The following is a 15,640-nucleotide window of genomic DNA, read 5'->3' as shown; positions in this document are numbered from 1 at the left end:
AACCACGAGATCATTCAGGTATGACCTAAATCAAATCCCTTATGACTATACAGTGGAAGTGAGAAATAGATTTAAGGGACTAGATCTGATAGACAGAGTGCCTGATGAACTATGGACGGAGGTTCATGACATTGTACAGGAGAGAGGGATCAAGACCATCCCCATGGAAAAGAAATGCAAAAAGGCAAAATGGTTGTCTGAGGAGGCCTTACAAATAGCTGTGAAAAGAAGAGAAGCGAAAAGCAAAGGAGAAAAGGAAAGATATTCCCATTTGAATGCAGAGTTCAAAGAATAGCCAGGAGATATAAGAAAGCCTTTGTCAGCGATCAATGCAAAGAAATAGAGAAAAACAGTAGAATGGGAAAGACTAGAGATCTCTTTAAGAAAATTAGAGATACCAAGGGAACATTTCATGCAAAGATGGGTTCGATAAAGGACAGAAATGGTATGGACCTAACAGAAGAAGAAGATATTAAGAAGAGGTGGCAAGAATATGCAGAAGAACTGTACAAAAAAATCTTCATGACCCAGATAAGCACAATGGTGTGATCACTCAGCTAGAGCCAGACATCCTGGAATGTGAAGTTAGTGGGCCTTAGAAAGCATCACTATGAACAAAGCTAGTGGAGGTGATGGAATTCCAGTTGAGCTATTTCAAATCCTGAAAGATGATGCTGTGAAAGTGCTGCACTCAATATACCAGCAAATTTGGAAAACTCAGCAGTGGCCACAGGACTGGAAAAGGTCAGTTTTCATCCCAGTCCCTAAGAAAGGCAATCACAAAGAATGCTCAAACTACCACACAATTGCACTCATCTCACATGCTAGTAAAGTAATGCTCAAAATTCTCCAAGCCAGGCTTCAGCAATATGTGAACCATGAACTTCCAGATGTTCAAGCTGGTTTTATAAAAGGCAGAGGAACCAGAGATCAAATTGCCAATATCTTCTGGATCATTGAAAAAGCAAGAGAGTTCCAGAAAAGCATCTATTTCTGTTTTATTGACTACACCAAAGACTTTGACTGTGTGGATCACAATAAACTGTGGAAAATTCTGAAAGAGATGGGAATAACAGAACACCTGATCTGTCTCTTGAGAAACTTGTATGCAGGTCAGGAAGCAACAGTTAGAACCGGACATGGAACAACAGACTCGTTCCAAATAGGGAAAGGAGTACGTCAAGGCTGTATATTGTTACCCTGCTTATTTAACTTATATGCAGAGTACATCATGAGAAACGTTGGGCTGGATGAAGCACAAGCTGGAATCAAGATTGCCGGGAGAAATATCAATAACCTCAGATATGCAGATGACACCACCCTTATGGCAGAAAGTGAAGAGGAACTAAAAAGCCTCTTGATGAAAGTGAAAGAGGAGAGTGAAAAAGTTGGCTTAAAGCTTAACATTCAGAAAACTAAGATCATGGCATCTGGTCCCATCACTTCATGGGAAATAGATGGGGAGACAGTGGAAACAGTGTCAGACTTTAATTTTTTTTGGGCTCCAAAATCACTGCAGATGGTGATTGCAGCTATGGAATTAAAAGAAGCTTACTCCTTGGAAGGAAAGTTATGACCAACCTAGATAGCATATTAAAAAGCAGAGACATTACTTTGGCAACAAAGGTCTGTCTGATTAAGGCTGTGGTTTTTCCAGTGGTCATGTATGGATGTGAGAGTTGGTCTGTGAAGACAGCTGAGTGCTGATGAATGGATGTTTTTGAATTGTGGTGTTGGAGAAGACTCTTGAGAGTCCCTTGGACTGCAAGGAGATCCAACCAGTCGATCCTAAAGGAGATCAGTCCTGGGTATTCACTGGAAGGACTGATGCTGAAGCTGAAACTCCAGTACTTTGGCCACCTCATGTGAAGAGTTGACTCATTGGAAAAGACCCTGATACTGGGAGGGATTGGGGGCAGGAGGATAAGGGTACGACAGAGGATGATATGGCTGGATGGCTTTACCAACTCGATGGGAATGAGTTTGAGTAAACTCCGGGAGTTGATGATGGACAGGGAGGCCTGGAATGCTGCGATTCATGGGGTCGCAGAGTTGGACACGACTGAGTGACTGAACTGAACTTGATTACGGTTTTATGCCCATTACATAGAACCATGCTTGACACATTTAAAGCGTATGACAAATATGTATTCAAGGAAGGAATGAATAAATTTATAAATAAATGAAGGTAAAAAGAGTGCATGGTGACTTCAATATATTTTTTGTTGTTGTTGAGAAACTCCTGAGAATGTAGTTAAAGGAGATAGGAAAAAAGTCTGTATCCATATTGACATCTGTTTGGTTTATTGTTTGCTAACACACCAAAGATCCTCAGGGAAACTATGCCTTTGAATCTGAATGCCTTGGAGAGATTTGCTAACTCTTTAGGATATTTCCTGGAAATAACCATAATCGCTTGCTAGGACAAATAGTTGTTTAATTTTAGTACCATGCTGTATTATTATTAACTTAAAATATAGTGAATAGAAAGAACAAAGGAGATATTTGTATAGTCTATAATTTGCTGATCTGAGCTACAAATGGCTAATCACAAAATGTCCACAAGTGTTAAATTTACTTTAAAAAGTATCTCTTTCATTGTGACTCCATGGAAGCAAAAAGAAAAATCTGAGTTCTTCATTCTTCAATAGAAATATAAGGAATGTGGACATTAATAGAAATTTTTTTGCCTAAGTAATTCTATTTATTTACCATTCAGGGTTACAGTTTGTAAGTTTCAGTAAATTTTGCAAGCTGATATATAAATCCACATATTATTGAAAATAAATAAAACACTCTAGGAGTACTTAATGCTAATAGATTTACATCTAATTATTCTGATTTTATTTTAATTGTAGGTGGTCTGAAATTGATTTATTAAATGTCACCATTTTTAAATGAGTTTTATCATGATTTTGAAAGGAGGGGATTTCCTTTCAGTTTTTAATGTAAATACAAATAAGATAAATAAACTTTCTATATATATTATACACATGTATAAAATATATAAGCACAGTTCCAGTGTATATCGAGTGTTATGGAACAAAAGGAAAGCTAGGTCCAATTTAATTCTGACTTGGGATGATAGATCTGTTTCTGACTCAAGTGACTATTGCCATTACAATACAGTTAGTTTCCTCAGAAATTATCCCTTAGATTTGTGAAAATGTGTGTAAATACTAGGAAGATGTTATTATATTTTGATACTAATAGCCAGAATCTCCAGAGCCTTAAATATTCCCTGGAGAAAACTTTATATTTCATAATGTCTCTGGTAAATTTTTATTAATTCATGAGTTTTCATTCTTATGTAGCTTTGTTGACACTATTTATCCTACATAAAAGACTTTATTCTACTTCCTACTCTGTCTCCAATGCCCAACTGAGGATCCATCCTCTCTTTTAACATTCTCTCTTGTTCATCTCCTCAACAGTCCCAAGCACCAGAGAAATCTTCTCTCCTAGTCTCCTATGCCATATAGTAAACAGGAGTGTTATTTACCCTTAAGTTCATGGAGAATTGTACACTGCTACATGCACACATGCCTCCTCTCTCCTCAAAACATTGGTAAACTGCAATTCTCTTGGACAGTGCTTATACCTTTACAATGTACAACAGTGCATTCTCCATAGACCTATAAAAATTTTTAATTAGTGTCTGTTACTGATGGTGAAGTCACCAAAGAAGCATAACTGATAATGAAGTCATCAAAGCAGAGGCTTCCTCTCAAGGGATGATATGTTTATACCTAGGATTCATGACATTTAACTTAGTAAGAGCTTCTAAAATTCTCAGTCACATAATCAATTTCATCTGATGTGGCTTGACTTTTGATTCACCATATTTTCAGGGCAGTCAGTATTACCTGTAATACTGCTCAGACACAGATCATTAGAGTAAAATTTACTAGAGTTTCTCTTTTTTATTCACCTCAGTAAAGGTAAATTACTTATTTGCTGCCTTGATCTATAGATGAGTTTAAAAGCCAAGAGGTAAATAGAATTCTTGTCTGAAGAGAAATTCAATCTTAATGGTAGGTCTTCGTCTTTATTATCTTCCCTTTCTGCTTTGCCTCTATTCTCCTTTTTCTCTTCCTTTTATTATTCTACCCTATTTCATTTTCCCTCATGCTGAACCCTTACTAATTTTGCATATTGATTTATTATTCTCTTCCCATTTTCAGAACTATAATCTGAAGAAACATTAAATCTGATTAAATTTGTTCAAGTCAGGTTCTCTATGTAGTATTGGAATAGGACACGGTAAAGGAGAAGAGTGACAGAAAAAGAGAAGTGATGGAAACAGGGACAAAATGCATTACACTAATTTACCAAAACAAAAAAAAAATCAGAAAGAATTGTAGAAAAGAGTTTTAGTTAGTTGAGTAGATTGGTAAAAGGCCAAACTGAAGAGGTATGGACATTATTATACTGAATTATTTCCACTATGTATCTTAAGCCTAAAGCTGGGTTTCTGTTTTCAACCATCACACACACTTATATGCTTGCTTCTTGCTTCTCTGTTGCCCCCACTGTCAGCTTATTGAGGTAATGCTGTTTATGTAATCATCAGCAAGACTGAGTGTAAGTAATATGATGTTCTCATACTTAACACATTAAGAAAAAATAAATCAAATGTTTTCACATACATAGTCATCTCTTCACTTCATTATCATAAATATAACTAAACCAGAATATAAAAATGACATAAGGTACTCTTATTTCATCAAATTCATACAACATATTTGCTTTTACTCAAAAGAAAAGTAACAGCTTTCTCTAATTTATCTTACATTAATCATATCCAAAAAGTACTCCTTTAGCAATTAGTAATGTTTGGACATTGTTATCTTCATGGTTTCTGGTCCCCTTGCATAATTTTTTTCTCAATATTTTCACCGGACTAGAAGCAGATCAGGAGGCAATAATGGAAAACCGTACATCAGTGACAGTGTTTATCTTAGTAGGATTGACAGAGGACCCCGAATTGAAGATTGCACTATTTATCTTCCTGCTTCTCACCTATTTGTTAAGCATCTCAGGCAACTTGACTATCATCACCCTCACTTTGCTTGATTCTCATCTCAAGACTCCTATGTATTTCTTTCTTCGAAATTTTTCCTTCTTAGAAATTTCCTATACAACAGTTTGCATTCCCAAACTGCTTGTTAGCATGGCAACTGGTGACAAAACCATTACCTATAACTGTTGTGCAACTCAGTTATTTTTTGCTTTCCTTCTTGGTGCATCCGAATTTTATCTCCTGGCTGCCATGTCCTATGATCGTTATGTTGCCATCTGTAAGCCCTTGCATTATACAACCATCATGAGCAACAAAATCTGTATCCAGCTGGTCCTTAGCTCTTGGATGGCTGGTTTCCTCATCATTTTTCCAGGACTCATTTTAGGCTTAACCTTGGATTTCTGTAACTCCAATGTCATTGATCATTTCTACTGTGACTCTGCTCCTCTCCTGCAAATCTCCTGCACAGATACACATTTGTTTGAAATGCTGAGTTTCATCCTAGCCCTGATGACTCTACTGATCACTTTGGTATTAGTGATTCTATCATACACATTTATTGCCCTGACGATTTTAAAAATTCCTTCTGCCAAACAGAGGAAAAAGGCTTTTTCCACTTGTTCTTCTCACATGATTGTCATCTCCCTCTCATACGGCAGCTGCATCTTTATGTACGTGAAACCTTCAGTCAAACAGAGGATCTCCTTAGTGAAGGGAGTCGCGGTTCTCAATACCTCTGTTGCCCCAGTTTTGAACCCCTTTATTTATACTCTACGGAACCAGCAGGTGAAGCAAGCATTTAAAAACTTGCTACAAAGACTTCTGTTTTTATTCAAGTGAAATCATAATGAGTTATATGAGGGAAATTAATAATTAAGGAAAACAGTGAAGAAGGAACTTGGATTAGTTCTCAGCTTCCCTACTGTACTATTTATTATTTGTCCTTTCACTTCTTTCTGAAGTGTCATGGTGTATTATATATATGGTGTATGATGTATTAGCTGTTTTAGGTCAATCATGTTTTCCATTTAAAAATATCAAAACTTTCTTTTTCTGTTCCACATTAAGCAACTCAAATTTGATCCCTTCCACTCTTCTTCTTTCACTTAAGTGTAACAAACATTTGAAAGGTTATTTCAATAAACTTTATGCATTTCTCATGGAGACTTAAAGTATTTCTGTATATGTTCAGAAAATTTTGTTCTCATATTTGAGTTTCTGTAAAAGCTTAATGTTTTCCAAACAATGATATGATATGGCTTCTCTGAGACTGTTTATTCCTGGCTTTCTGTCCTTTGCACATTTTATATTGTTTTTAAATAAAGATATTAAAAGGGGGACATTGAGATTAAACATTGATTTTTGTTTATAGACTAAACAATGTTACTTTTTGTCTTTAAAATTAAAAAAAATCACTCAGACTAGTGTAATAAAAAATCATATGGCATATTTCTGTTACATTTTATTCTATGTAGTTAGTAAATATTGAGTCATATATGTGCACTATATCTAGGTAACTTTGATTAAGAATAAAATGCAGCCTAGTAAGATCACATTTAGTACCTTATCAGCTATTCCCTATTCATTTTGGAGCTATGTTCCTTAGATTCTACATAATAGCATAAGTATATAACTAAAAATAATAATGTAATAACAACCAGCTTATTTTGAGATATTATAATGTCTAATTGAAAGTATAACTATTGATTGCAAAGAGTAATGTAAATTATTAATTCATTTATATTATTGCATATATTTAGTATACACTGTTAGAAAAATAAAAGCAAAGTATAGCACATGAGGTTTTTTTTTTTAAAGAATCATGTAATCCAGTTGTAAATAAGAATAATCATAACAGAAACCAGAAAATCAAGTCAATTTATTTAATTGTACTAAGGAATAAGCAACAGTTAGAACTGTACATAGAACAACAGACTGGTTCCAAATTGGGAAAGGAGTACGTCAAGGCTGTGCATTGTCACCCTGCTTATTTAACTTATATGAAGAATGCACTGTGAGAAATGCTAGGCTGAATGAAGCACAAGCTGAAATCAAAGTTGCTGGGAGAAACATCATAACCTCAGATATGCAGATGACACCACACTTATGGCAGAAAGCGAAGAAGAAGTAAAGAGCCTCTTGATGAAAGTGAAAGAGGAGAGTGAAAAAGTTGGCTTAAAACTCAACATTCAGAAAACTAAGATCATGGCATCTGGTCCCACCACTTCAGGGCAAATAGATGGGAAAACAGTGGAAATAGTGGCTGACTTTATTTTTTGGGGCTTCAAAATCACTGCAGACAGTGATTGCAGCCATGAAATTAAAAGATGCTTACTCCTTGGAAGGAAAGTTATGACCAACCTAGACAGCATATTAAAAAGCAGAGACATTACTTTGCCAACAAAGGTCTGTCTAGTCAAGGCTATGGTTTCTTCTGTGGTCAAGTATGGACGTGAGAGTTGGACTATAAAGAAAGCTGAGCACAGAATTGATGCTTTTGAACTGTGGTGTTGGGAAGACTCTTGAGGGTCCCTTGGACTGCAAGAAGATCCAACCAGTCCATCCTAAAGGAGATCAGTCCTGGGTGTTCATTGGAAGGACTGATATTGAAGCTGAAACTCCAATATTTTGTCCACTTGATGCAAAGAGCTGACTCATTGGAAAACACCCTGATGCTGGGAAAGATTGAAGGCAGGAGGAGAAGGGGATGACAGAGGATGAGATGGTTGGATGGCATCACCAACTCAGTGGACATGGGTTTGGGTGGACTCTGGCATTTGGTGATGGACAGGGAGGCCCGGCAGTTCATGGGGTCGCAAAGAGTCGGACACGACTGAGCAACTGAACTGAACTGAACTTAAAGCTAATATTCATTTATGTTCCTTTGTAATACTACCAATATATTTGTACATAGTCCATTTAATTTAATGAAAAAATTGCTGCAGAGATTAACCCTTAGTGTTGATGGTCAAACTAGAGATGTTTATTTTTAAAAAATAATTGTTATTTTAATATAATTTTCATGGAAACTAGTTGCTTAGTTTGTATTTGAGAATTGGTAGCATTTACAAGTATTTAGATTGGAGATGAAAATGTATTATTTTACTAGCCTATTTTAAAAATTAATAATAAAACATAATAGTTTTTTGGTGTTTCCATATGTAAAAAGACACCTTCCAGTAACTTGGGATACTTCTGAAACTTATTGAAAGCTGCTTCTAAATAACTATTAAATAAAGAAAACAATGCTAGTCAATGTATTATTTTCAGATTATCATAAATGTAGATGTATAGTTACATAGCTATATCTTCTATCAGGGAAAGCAAGATGACAGAACAAACTAAGGTTATTTTGAAGGATTTTAGAATTCTTAGTGATAAAGTGAGTGGAATTTGGGGAACTCAAGTCAATTTGTGTGTCATGACCAAAATATGAAAATTTAAATAGAGTAAAGAAGGTTTTCCCAGGTGCACATCATTTTCATAATTCTTTTTCTAGAAATGTTTGTGCACTCGACTATAATATCTTTTTCATTTCTTTTTAATATTAACTATGGGTTTTGATTTGAATAAAATACGTTTGAAAAATGCTGTCTTATTACAGACCAGAAAAATATATAGCCAGGGAGAAAAATATATATAGAATATAAGTGACAGGACAATTTTACAGGTTTCAGTACAATCAGTTAATGAACTATATCTTAAAAGATATGTGTCAGGAATATGATTTCAGGAATAGCATTTTAAAAATTGATTATCACCTTATTTCATCATTAATTCATTTTGAGAAAATATATCTAATGATCCTGGAACACTATTTAACTTTTTGAAATTTTAAGAGCACAGAATGTGAAAAAAAAACCATGTAACATATTGGGACAATCTTATACAAGTAAAACCTAAGGCTCTCTCCGTGTTCTTTTTAGTTTTGATTCTGTTATGTGTGAGTCAGGAAGAATTTGCTTAAAAAACACCATCGAAGTTAAACCAGTAACTTATCATGGAGCTATTCTGAAATGTTTCACTTATATATTTTTAAATGTCTGTCATTTACTGCTTATATTGCACAGATGCTCTACAACTCAGGGTCTAGCACTTCTAAAATACAACTTCCCCAATCCTATTCTGCCGACTCCCAGGAAGATTAAATTTATGTTATCTGTGTTCTCTGCATTTTGCTTAGTCTGTATCATATCGCATCTCTTTATATCTAATAGACCTACAACCGTGGGCATCTGAATTTGAATCTCCAGATAGTTTAATAGTGCTTTTTTAAAAAAAATCTGTTCTTGAACAAGTAACACAGTTTCTTTAGTACAGGGTCAGTTGAGCTGCTACGTGAACTATTGAAATGCTTTACCTTGAAACACGTTCAGCTTTTCTGCTGGACAGCAAACATGATATTAAAATAAGACCTCTGTTTTGTTGAGAACTCAATAAAGGCATTGGTAAGGGTTTTATATATAATTCTAGAAACAACAACATATTATAATAATTAAAATTTCACATAAGAACAAAATGCTAGTTCAGTAAGCATAAGATAAGATCATTTTGAAGGGGACAGAGCTAAGAAATAGAATCATGCATGTCAATGTATGGCAAAAACCACCACAATATTGTAAAGTAATTAGCCTCCAATTTAAATAAATAAGTTAGTTTAAAAAATAAATAAAATAAAAGGTGTTGATGATGGGAAAAATAGAATCATGAAAACAAATTTAGAAAGATTTTAGTTTTCAGTACTCTTTTTGAGGAGTACTGAATTATGTAATGATTAGTAAGTGATTACTAGTAGTAATGATTAGAGGTAGTGATTAGTGAAAGTCGCTCCGTCATATCCAACTCTTTGTGACCCCATGGACCATACTCCATGGAATTCTCCAGGCCAGAATACTGGACTGACTGAGTCACCATGGAAGCCCAGTGATTAGTAAGAGGAGAAGTATAATACATGGGGTGGATCAAGAAAAGTGGGAAAATAATATTAAAATTATTTTCCGCAGATGCTTAAATTCAGACCTTAGAGAAAACAGTTAAATAAGTACCAGCTTCCCAGGTAGCCCAGTGGTAAAAGAATCCACTTGCTAAGCAGGAGACGTGGGTTCGAACCCTGGGTTGGGAAGATCCCCTGGAGAAGGAAATGGCAACCCACTCCAGCGTTCTTGCCTGGGAAATCCCATGGACAGAGGAGCCTGGCGGGCTACCACTACATGGGGTCACAGAGAGTGGGACACGACTTAGATACTAAACAAGAACATCATAGAAACACTGGATATAGAGCATCTGCAATAGAAAATCACGCTGTTAAAAATAATATGAAAGCAATATGGCTAGCAAAATTCATAAATATAGAACTCAACAATTTTCAACCATTTTAACTTTTGTGATTTCTCAGTTAAAACATATTAGAAATGTCTGTGTGACTAAATCTAACCAGCTTATAAATGGCAAAATACTCAAGTGTAAAAAAACAGTAGAACTAAAGAGTTAAAGGAAATGTAGATATTTCAAAAAATAATACAGTAAGTGTCATAAGAAGTTATAGAAGACTGCTGCCTCTTGGGGAAATAACCAACATATTAATGACAAAAAGTGCCTAATCCAGGTTTCAAAAATCACTTGGATATACAAACCTACTTCCTATGGTTTGTACAACAATAAATGAGTTGAAGGAATTACAAATTATATAACTAGTACACATATTTTCCTATGTATCATAGTGAAGATGATAAAGGAAAGCGTTTTTGGTTTCTGCTTCACTCAGCTTTCTTAATGTTCTATCCTTTTATACGATACAGATTTTGAAAGCATAAGCTCATTACTTGGACTAAAGATAAAACAATAAAATAAATATGTCTGCAGGTTAATATACTTAGCAAAAAATAAGATACTTATTAAAAAATAATAAATGAGATTTTCTGTGTTAAATGAGCACTGTTTGGGAGTTATAAGGGCTGTAAGTTAAATTTAGATACTGGATGGAAAAATGAAATGTGAAAAGTATGAAGTGAAGTGAAAGTTGCTTAGTCATGTTTGGCTCTTTGCGACCCCATGGACTATGCACTCCATGGAATTCTCCAGGCCAGAATACTGGAGTGAGTAACCATTCCTTTCTCCAGGGGATCTTCCCAACCCAGGGTTCAAACCCAGGTCCCCCACATTGCAGGCGGACGCTTTACCAACTGAGCCACCAGGGAAAACTGTGAAAAGTATAATTATGTGTAGAAACAACATGGATTTAAAAGTCTATTGTTGAAAGGAGCGCTTTAGACCATAGATTATAGCTGACTTTAATATTTCAAATGTATTTCAGTCATTTTTTCTTAGATATCACTCTAAATGATTAACATGTTCTTTAAAATAACTCTTTAAAATATTCATAGAGTAAGGAATCAAATTGCAAACAATAAGGTAATTTATGTATTGGCAACTAGAGCTGTAAAATTCCTAGAGAGGGGGAATATCTGTTAGAATATAGCAATCTCTAGGTCTGTCTGTTATACGACTTCAGCAATTATGTGACATTTTATGCAGGGAAAAATACTTCTTCATGGTTAAAATTCTGCAAATATGCCTTTCTTTGGTTGTCAACCTCAAAAGAAAAAAAAAAAAACAACAAAAAACACTGCTATTGCCACTTTAATCATCTTTATTGTGTAGTTTTGCTAACATTCACAAAAGGAAAATAAAAATCAATCATGGAAATAGAGTTCATTTGACTTGGACTGATAGCTTAAATTTTACTGAAAATTGTTATTTTACTGTTTCTGTTTCACAAGTAGGTGGTTGAGAATAAATTCTTGAGATAAATCAAGAATTTATCTTCTTTACAATGTTGAATCCCTACCTAAAAGTTTTAATGCAATTTTTCTTCCAAAATTTCTCTTTTTGGAACATATATTCCCAAAGTTTTATAACTACTGTGAGGAATACTAAACAATTTCCTCAGTCAGTTCAGTTCAGTGGCTCAGTCATGTCCGACTCTTTGCGACCCCATGAATCGCAGCACGCCAGACCTCCCTGTCCATCACCAACTCCCAGAATCTACCCAAACCCATGCCCATTGAGTCAGTGATGCCATCCAGCCATCTCATCCTCTGTCGTCCCCTTCTCCTCCTGCCCCCAATCCCTCCCAGCATCAGAGTCTTTTCCAATGAATCAACTCTTAGCATGAAGTGGCCAAAGTACTGGAGTTTCAGCTTCAGCATCAGTCCTTCCAGTGAACACCCAGGACTGATTTCCTTTATGATGGACTGGTTGGATCTCCTTGTGTCCAAGGGACTCTCAAGAGTCTTCTCCAACACCACAGTTCAAAAGCATCCATTTTTCAGTGCTCAGCTTTATTCTCAGTCCAACTCTCTCATCCATACATGACCACTGGAGAAACCATAGCCTTGACCAGGTGGACCTTAATTTCCTAGAGTGTAGCTAATTAATTTTTCCCACTTTTGGGGATCTTCTGAATTTTATGTTCCTATATCCTATGACAGACCTTTGTTGAGACTATGGTTTTTCCAGTAATCATATATGGATGTGAGAGTTCAACTATAAAGAAAGCTGAGCACCAAAGAATTGGTGCTTTGAACTGTGATGTTGGAGAAGACTCTTGAAAGTCCCTTGGACTGCAAGGAGGTCCAACCAGTCCATCCTAAAGGAGATCAGTCCTGGGTGTTCATTGGAAGGACTGATGTTGAAGCTGAAACTCCAATACTTGGGTCACCTGATGAGAAGAGCTGACTCATTTGAAAAGACCCTGATGCTGGGGAAGATTGAGGGCAGGAGGAGAAGGGGACGATAGAGGATGAGATGGTTGGATGGCATTACCGACTCAATGCACATGGCTTTGAGTAGACTCTGGGAGTTGTTGATGGACAGGGAGGCCTGGCGTGCTGTGATTCATGGGGTCGGACATGACTGAGTGACTGAACTGAATTGAACTGATGTCCTATGACTACTCTGTTGTGGTTCAGACCATTTCATTACCTGATCATTATGCACAGCAAAATGTGCTATCACCTGGTACTTGGCTTCTGGTAACTGGATTACTAAATTAGCCTTTTGATAGTTTGAGCACAGATCATAATTACTTTGATAGTAGTTGCGTATCCATTTTTCCTGTGGTATTGGGTTGGCCAAACATTTCATTCAGATTTTTCTATTGGATGTAACATCTCAGAAATACAGATATATCCAGCCAAAATTTCAGAATCAATTATTTTGGAACTCTGGACACAAACAAGTGCTTACAACAACAAAGCAAGAGTTGAATAAAGAAAAATAAACTGAAAACCATAGGAGAGGTTTGCAGCATTTTATTTTCCTTTGTCCAGCCCCCTTGCAGGGTTTGTACTGGTCCTGACAGTGGCAACCCTGGGTTCACTGTGTGGGACCTTGTTTACTAAGTCCATGTAAAGTAGAACAGGCCTTATTCTCACTTTCTGCATTTTATGATTTTAATAGCTTAATTAATGTGTGGCTCACTATGATTTTCCTTATTCTAATTAACATTAATGTATGTTTCTAATTCCATATTTACAAATTTTGCACTCATAATTTTGTTATTGCTGCCTTGAAGAATGGCACTCTAATACTGGGAAGTTAAAATATCCCCCAAACATGTAACTACACTTGGAAGGAGGAGAAAGGTGAAAGTACTCTTAATGTATATAGGAAACAGGCATTTCAATACAAGAGTTGTGCATCGAACTTAGAAACAATCCATACTGACATGGCTGGGAACAAAAAGTGTTCCAGAACAGATGATGTTGAGGAAAGAGAAAATGAAGATGGAAGCTTGCCTTATGTATTTGTTATTTTTGAGGATATATCTGCACTTCTGGATTCTAGCCTGAGTTGGGAATACTGAAAAGTATGTAAATACTTATGCAATTATTTTAATGGAAATTGATCCCTGTGGATAAAAAATATTGTTAAATACAGAAAAAACATGTAGACAAAGATGTTGCTCAACTTGAAAACTAATTTCATTGTCAAAATAGTGTAAATTAAGATGAAATTGATGATCATTATAAAAGTATGAAAAATATAAACATGAGAAATATTAATAGAAATGATTTTGTGGTGGTGATTTAGTCTCTAAGTTCTGCCAGATTCTTTGCAACCCCATGGACTGTGGCCCACCAGGCTCCTCTCTCAATGGGATTACCCAGGCAAGAATACTGAGAAGTCTCCTCTGTCTCTTGCATTGCAAGTAGATTATTTACCCACTGAGCCATCGGGGAAACCAACAAGAATACTGGCGTGGGTTTCCATTTCCTTCTCCAGGGCATGTCCCCAACCCAGAGGAGGAGTAAAGGATATAAGAAAATAAATAACTAATTTTTCCTACTAGAAATCCAATAGCCTAAAGTGAAAATGTTATTTAAGAGATAGTAATATACATCAAAGGGGACAAAAACTAACACTCGAAGTCTCAGGAGAACAAGATATAATGATAGGTGAGGGATGAAGCAGGAGGCTACTAATATTCATTGGCAGAGTTCCAGAATTTTTCATTTTTTGAACTTTGCTTATGTATATCTTTAATTTCTTTTAAAAAAGAAATTTTATTAAAGTACTACTTCAGGTTGAAAAAATAACACAATAATTAAACCACTTTTAAAATATTTTTAAAGCTTTTTTAATTTATTTGGCAGTACCAACTCTTAGTTATGGCACACGGGGTCTTTGATTTTTGTTGCAGCGGGCAAACACTTGTTTGCAGCATGTGAACTTATCATTTTTTTCTTTTTGAAGCATAGGTCATTACAGAGTATTGAGTAGAATTCCCTGTGCCATCTCCTCTAAATTCCCCCCATTCTTACTGCCCAGACTTCTTGTTGCTATGCTTGGTCATATTTAGTTAATTTGCCTTTTTTCTTGTTCTGTTCTATCTTCGTCAAAATTTTAGAATAAACATCATCAGCTCTCCTATCAAAACAATTCAATTTTTAATTCATCACATATATTTATTCAGTTACTACTTAGTACCAGGGTTATTCCAGATCTTAAAACTATATGGATGAAAAGTAGACAAGATTCTGTTATGATGCAACTGGAATTTTGTAGGAGAACCAGATTAAAAAAGTGAAGAAATAATATGTAGAAATAAATATTGACAGAATTATAAACAATAAAAGTCTTTACATAAAATCCATTAGAAGAGAAACGTCTCCTCACAAATGGTTACCTTGCAAATTGACATTTTTATGGAGATATATTGGGTTGGCCAAAAAGTTCATTCAGGCTTTTCCATAAAAATGTTAAGGAAAAATCTGAATGAAATTTTTGGCCAACCCAAAATAATTTGAGGTCTGAAGTTTGGTGATGGAGTGAGAGCGGAGATAGGGAAAGAGGTGACAAAGAGCTCGAGAATGAAATATAATAAGAAAAGAGTGGAAGAGCATGAAGATAGGACAGGAAGTTATACCAAGGATTCTTTGCTAGCCTCTGGTACCTTGCCATTCAATTAGGTTTCAGGACATAATTTTAGCAAAGATGTGGGATAATATGAATTAAATTTTAGAGAACATATTTTTATCTTTTCTGTAGAAAATGGATTGGATGAGGGAAGGAAGCAAAGATTATTTAGAAGTCTCCTATAGGCTATTATTAAGA

General features: G+C 35.5%; 1 protein-coding gene across 1 annotated transcript; it reads left to right on the top strand.

The window, feature by feature from the left end:
- The first annotated feature begins 4,927 nt into the window (after window positions 1-4,927).
- Window positions 4,928-5,863, top strand: LOC136158990 (olfactory receptor 6C76-like). Its single transcript, XM_065920831.1, has one exon. The coding sequence runs from the start codon at window positions 4,928-4,930 to the stop codon at window positions 5,861-5,863; it is 936 nt and encodes a 311-aa protein (XP_065776903.1).
- Window positions 5,864-15,640: the final 9,777 nt, after the last annotated feature.

The sequence above is a fragment of the Muntiacus reevesi genome, chromosome 1 (assembly GCF_963930625.1).
Source record: "Muntiacus reevesi chromosome 1, mMunRee1.1, whole genome shotgun sequence".
Taxonomy (NCBI): Eukaryota; Metazoa; Chordata; class Mammalia; order Artiodactyla; family Cervidae; genus Muntiacus; species Muntiacus reevesi.
Note: the sequence above shows the minus strand (reverse complement) of the source record. Positions and strands in the feature narration are given on the sequence as shown.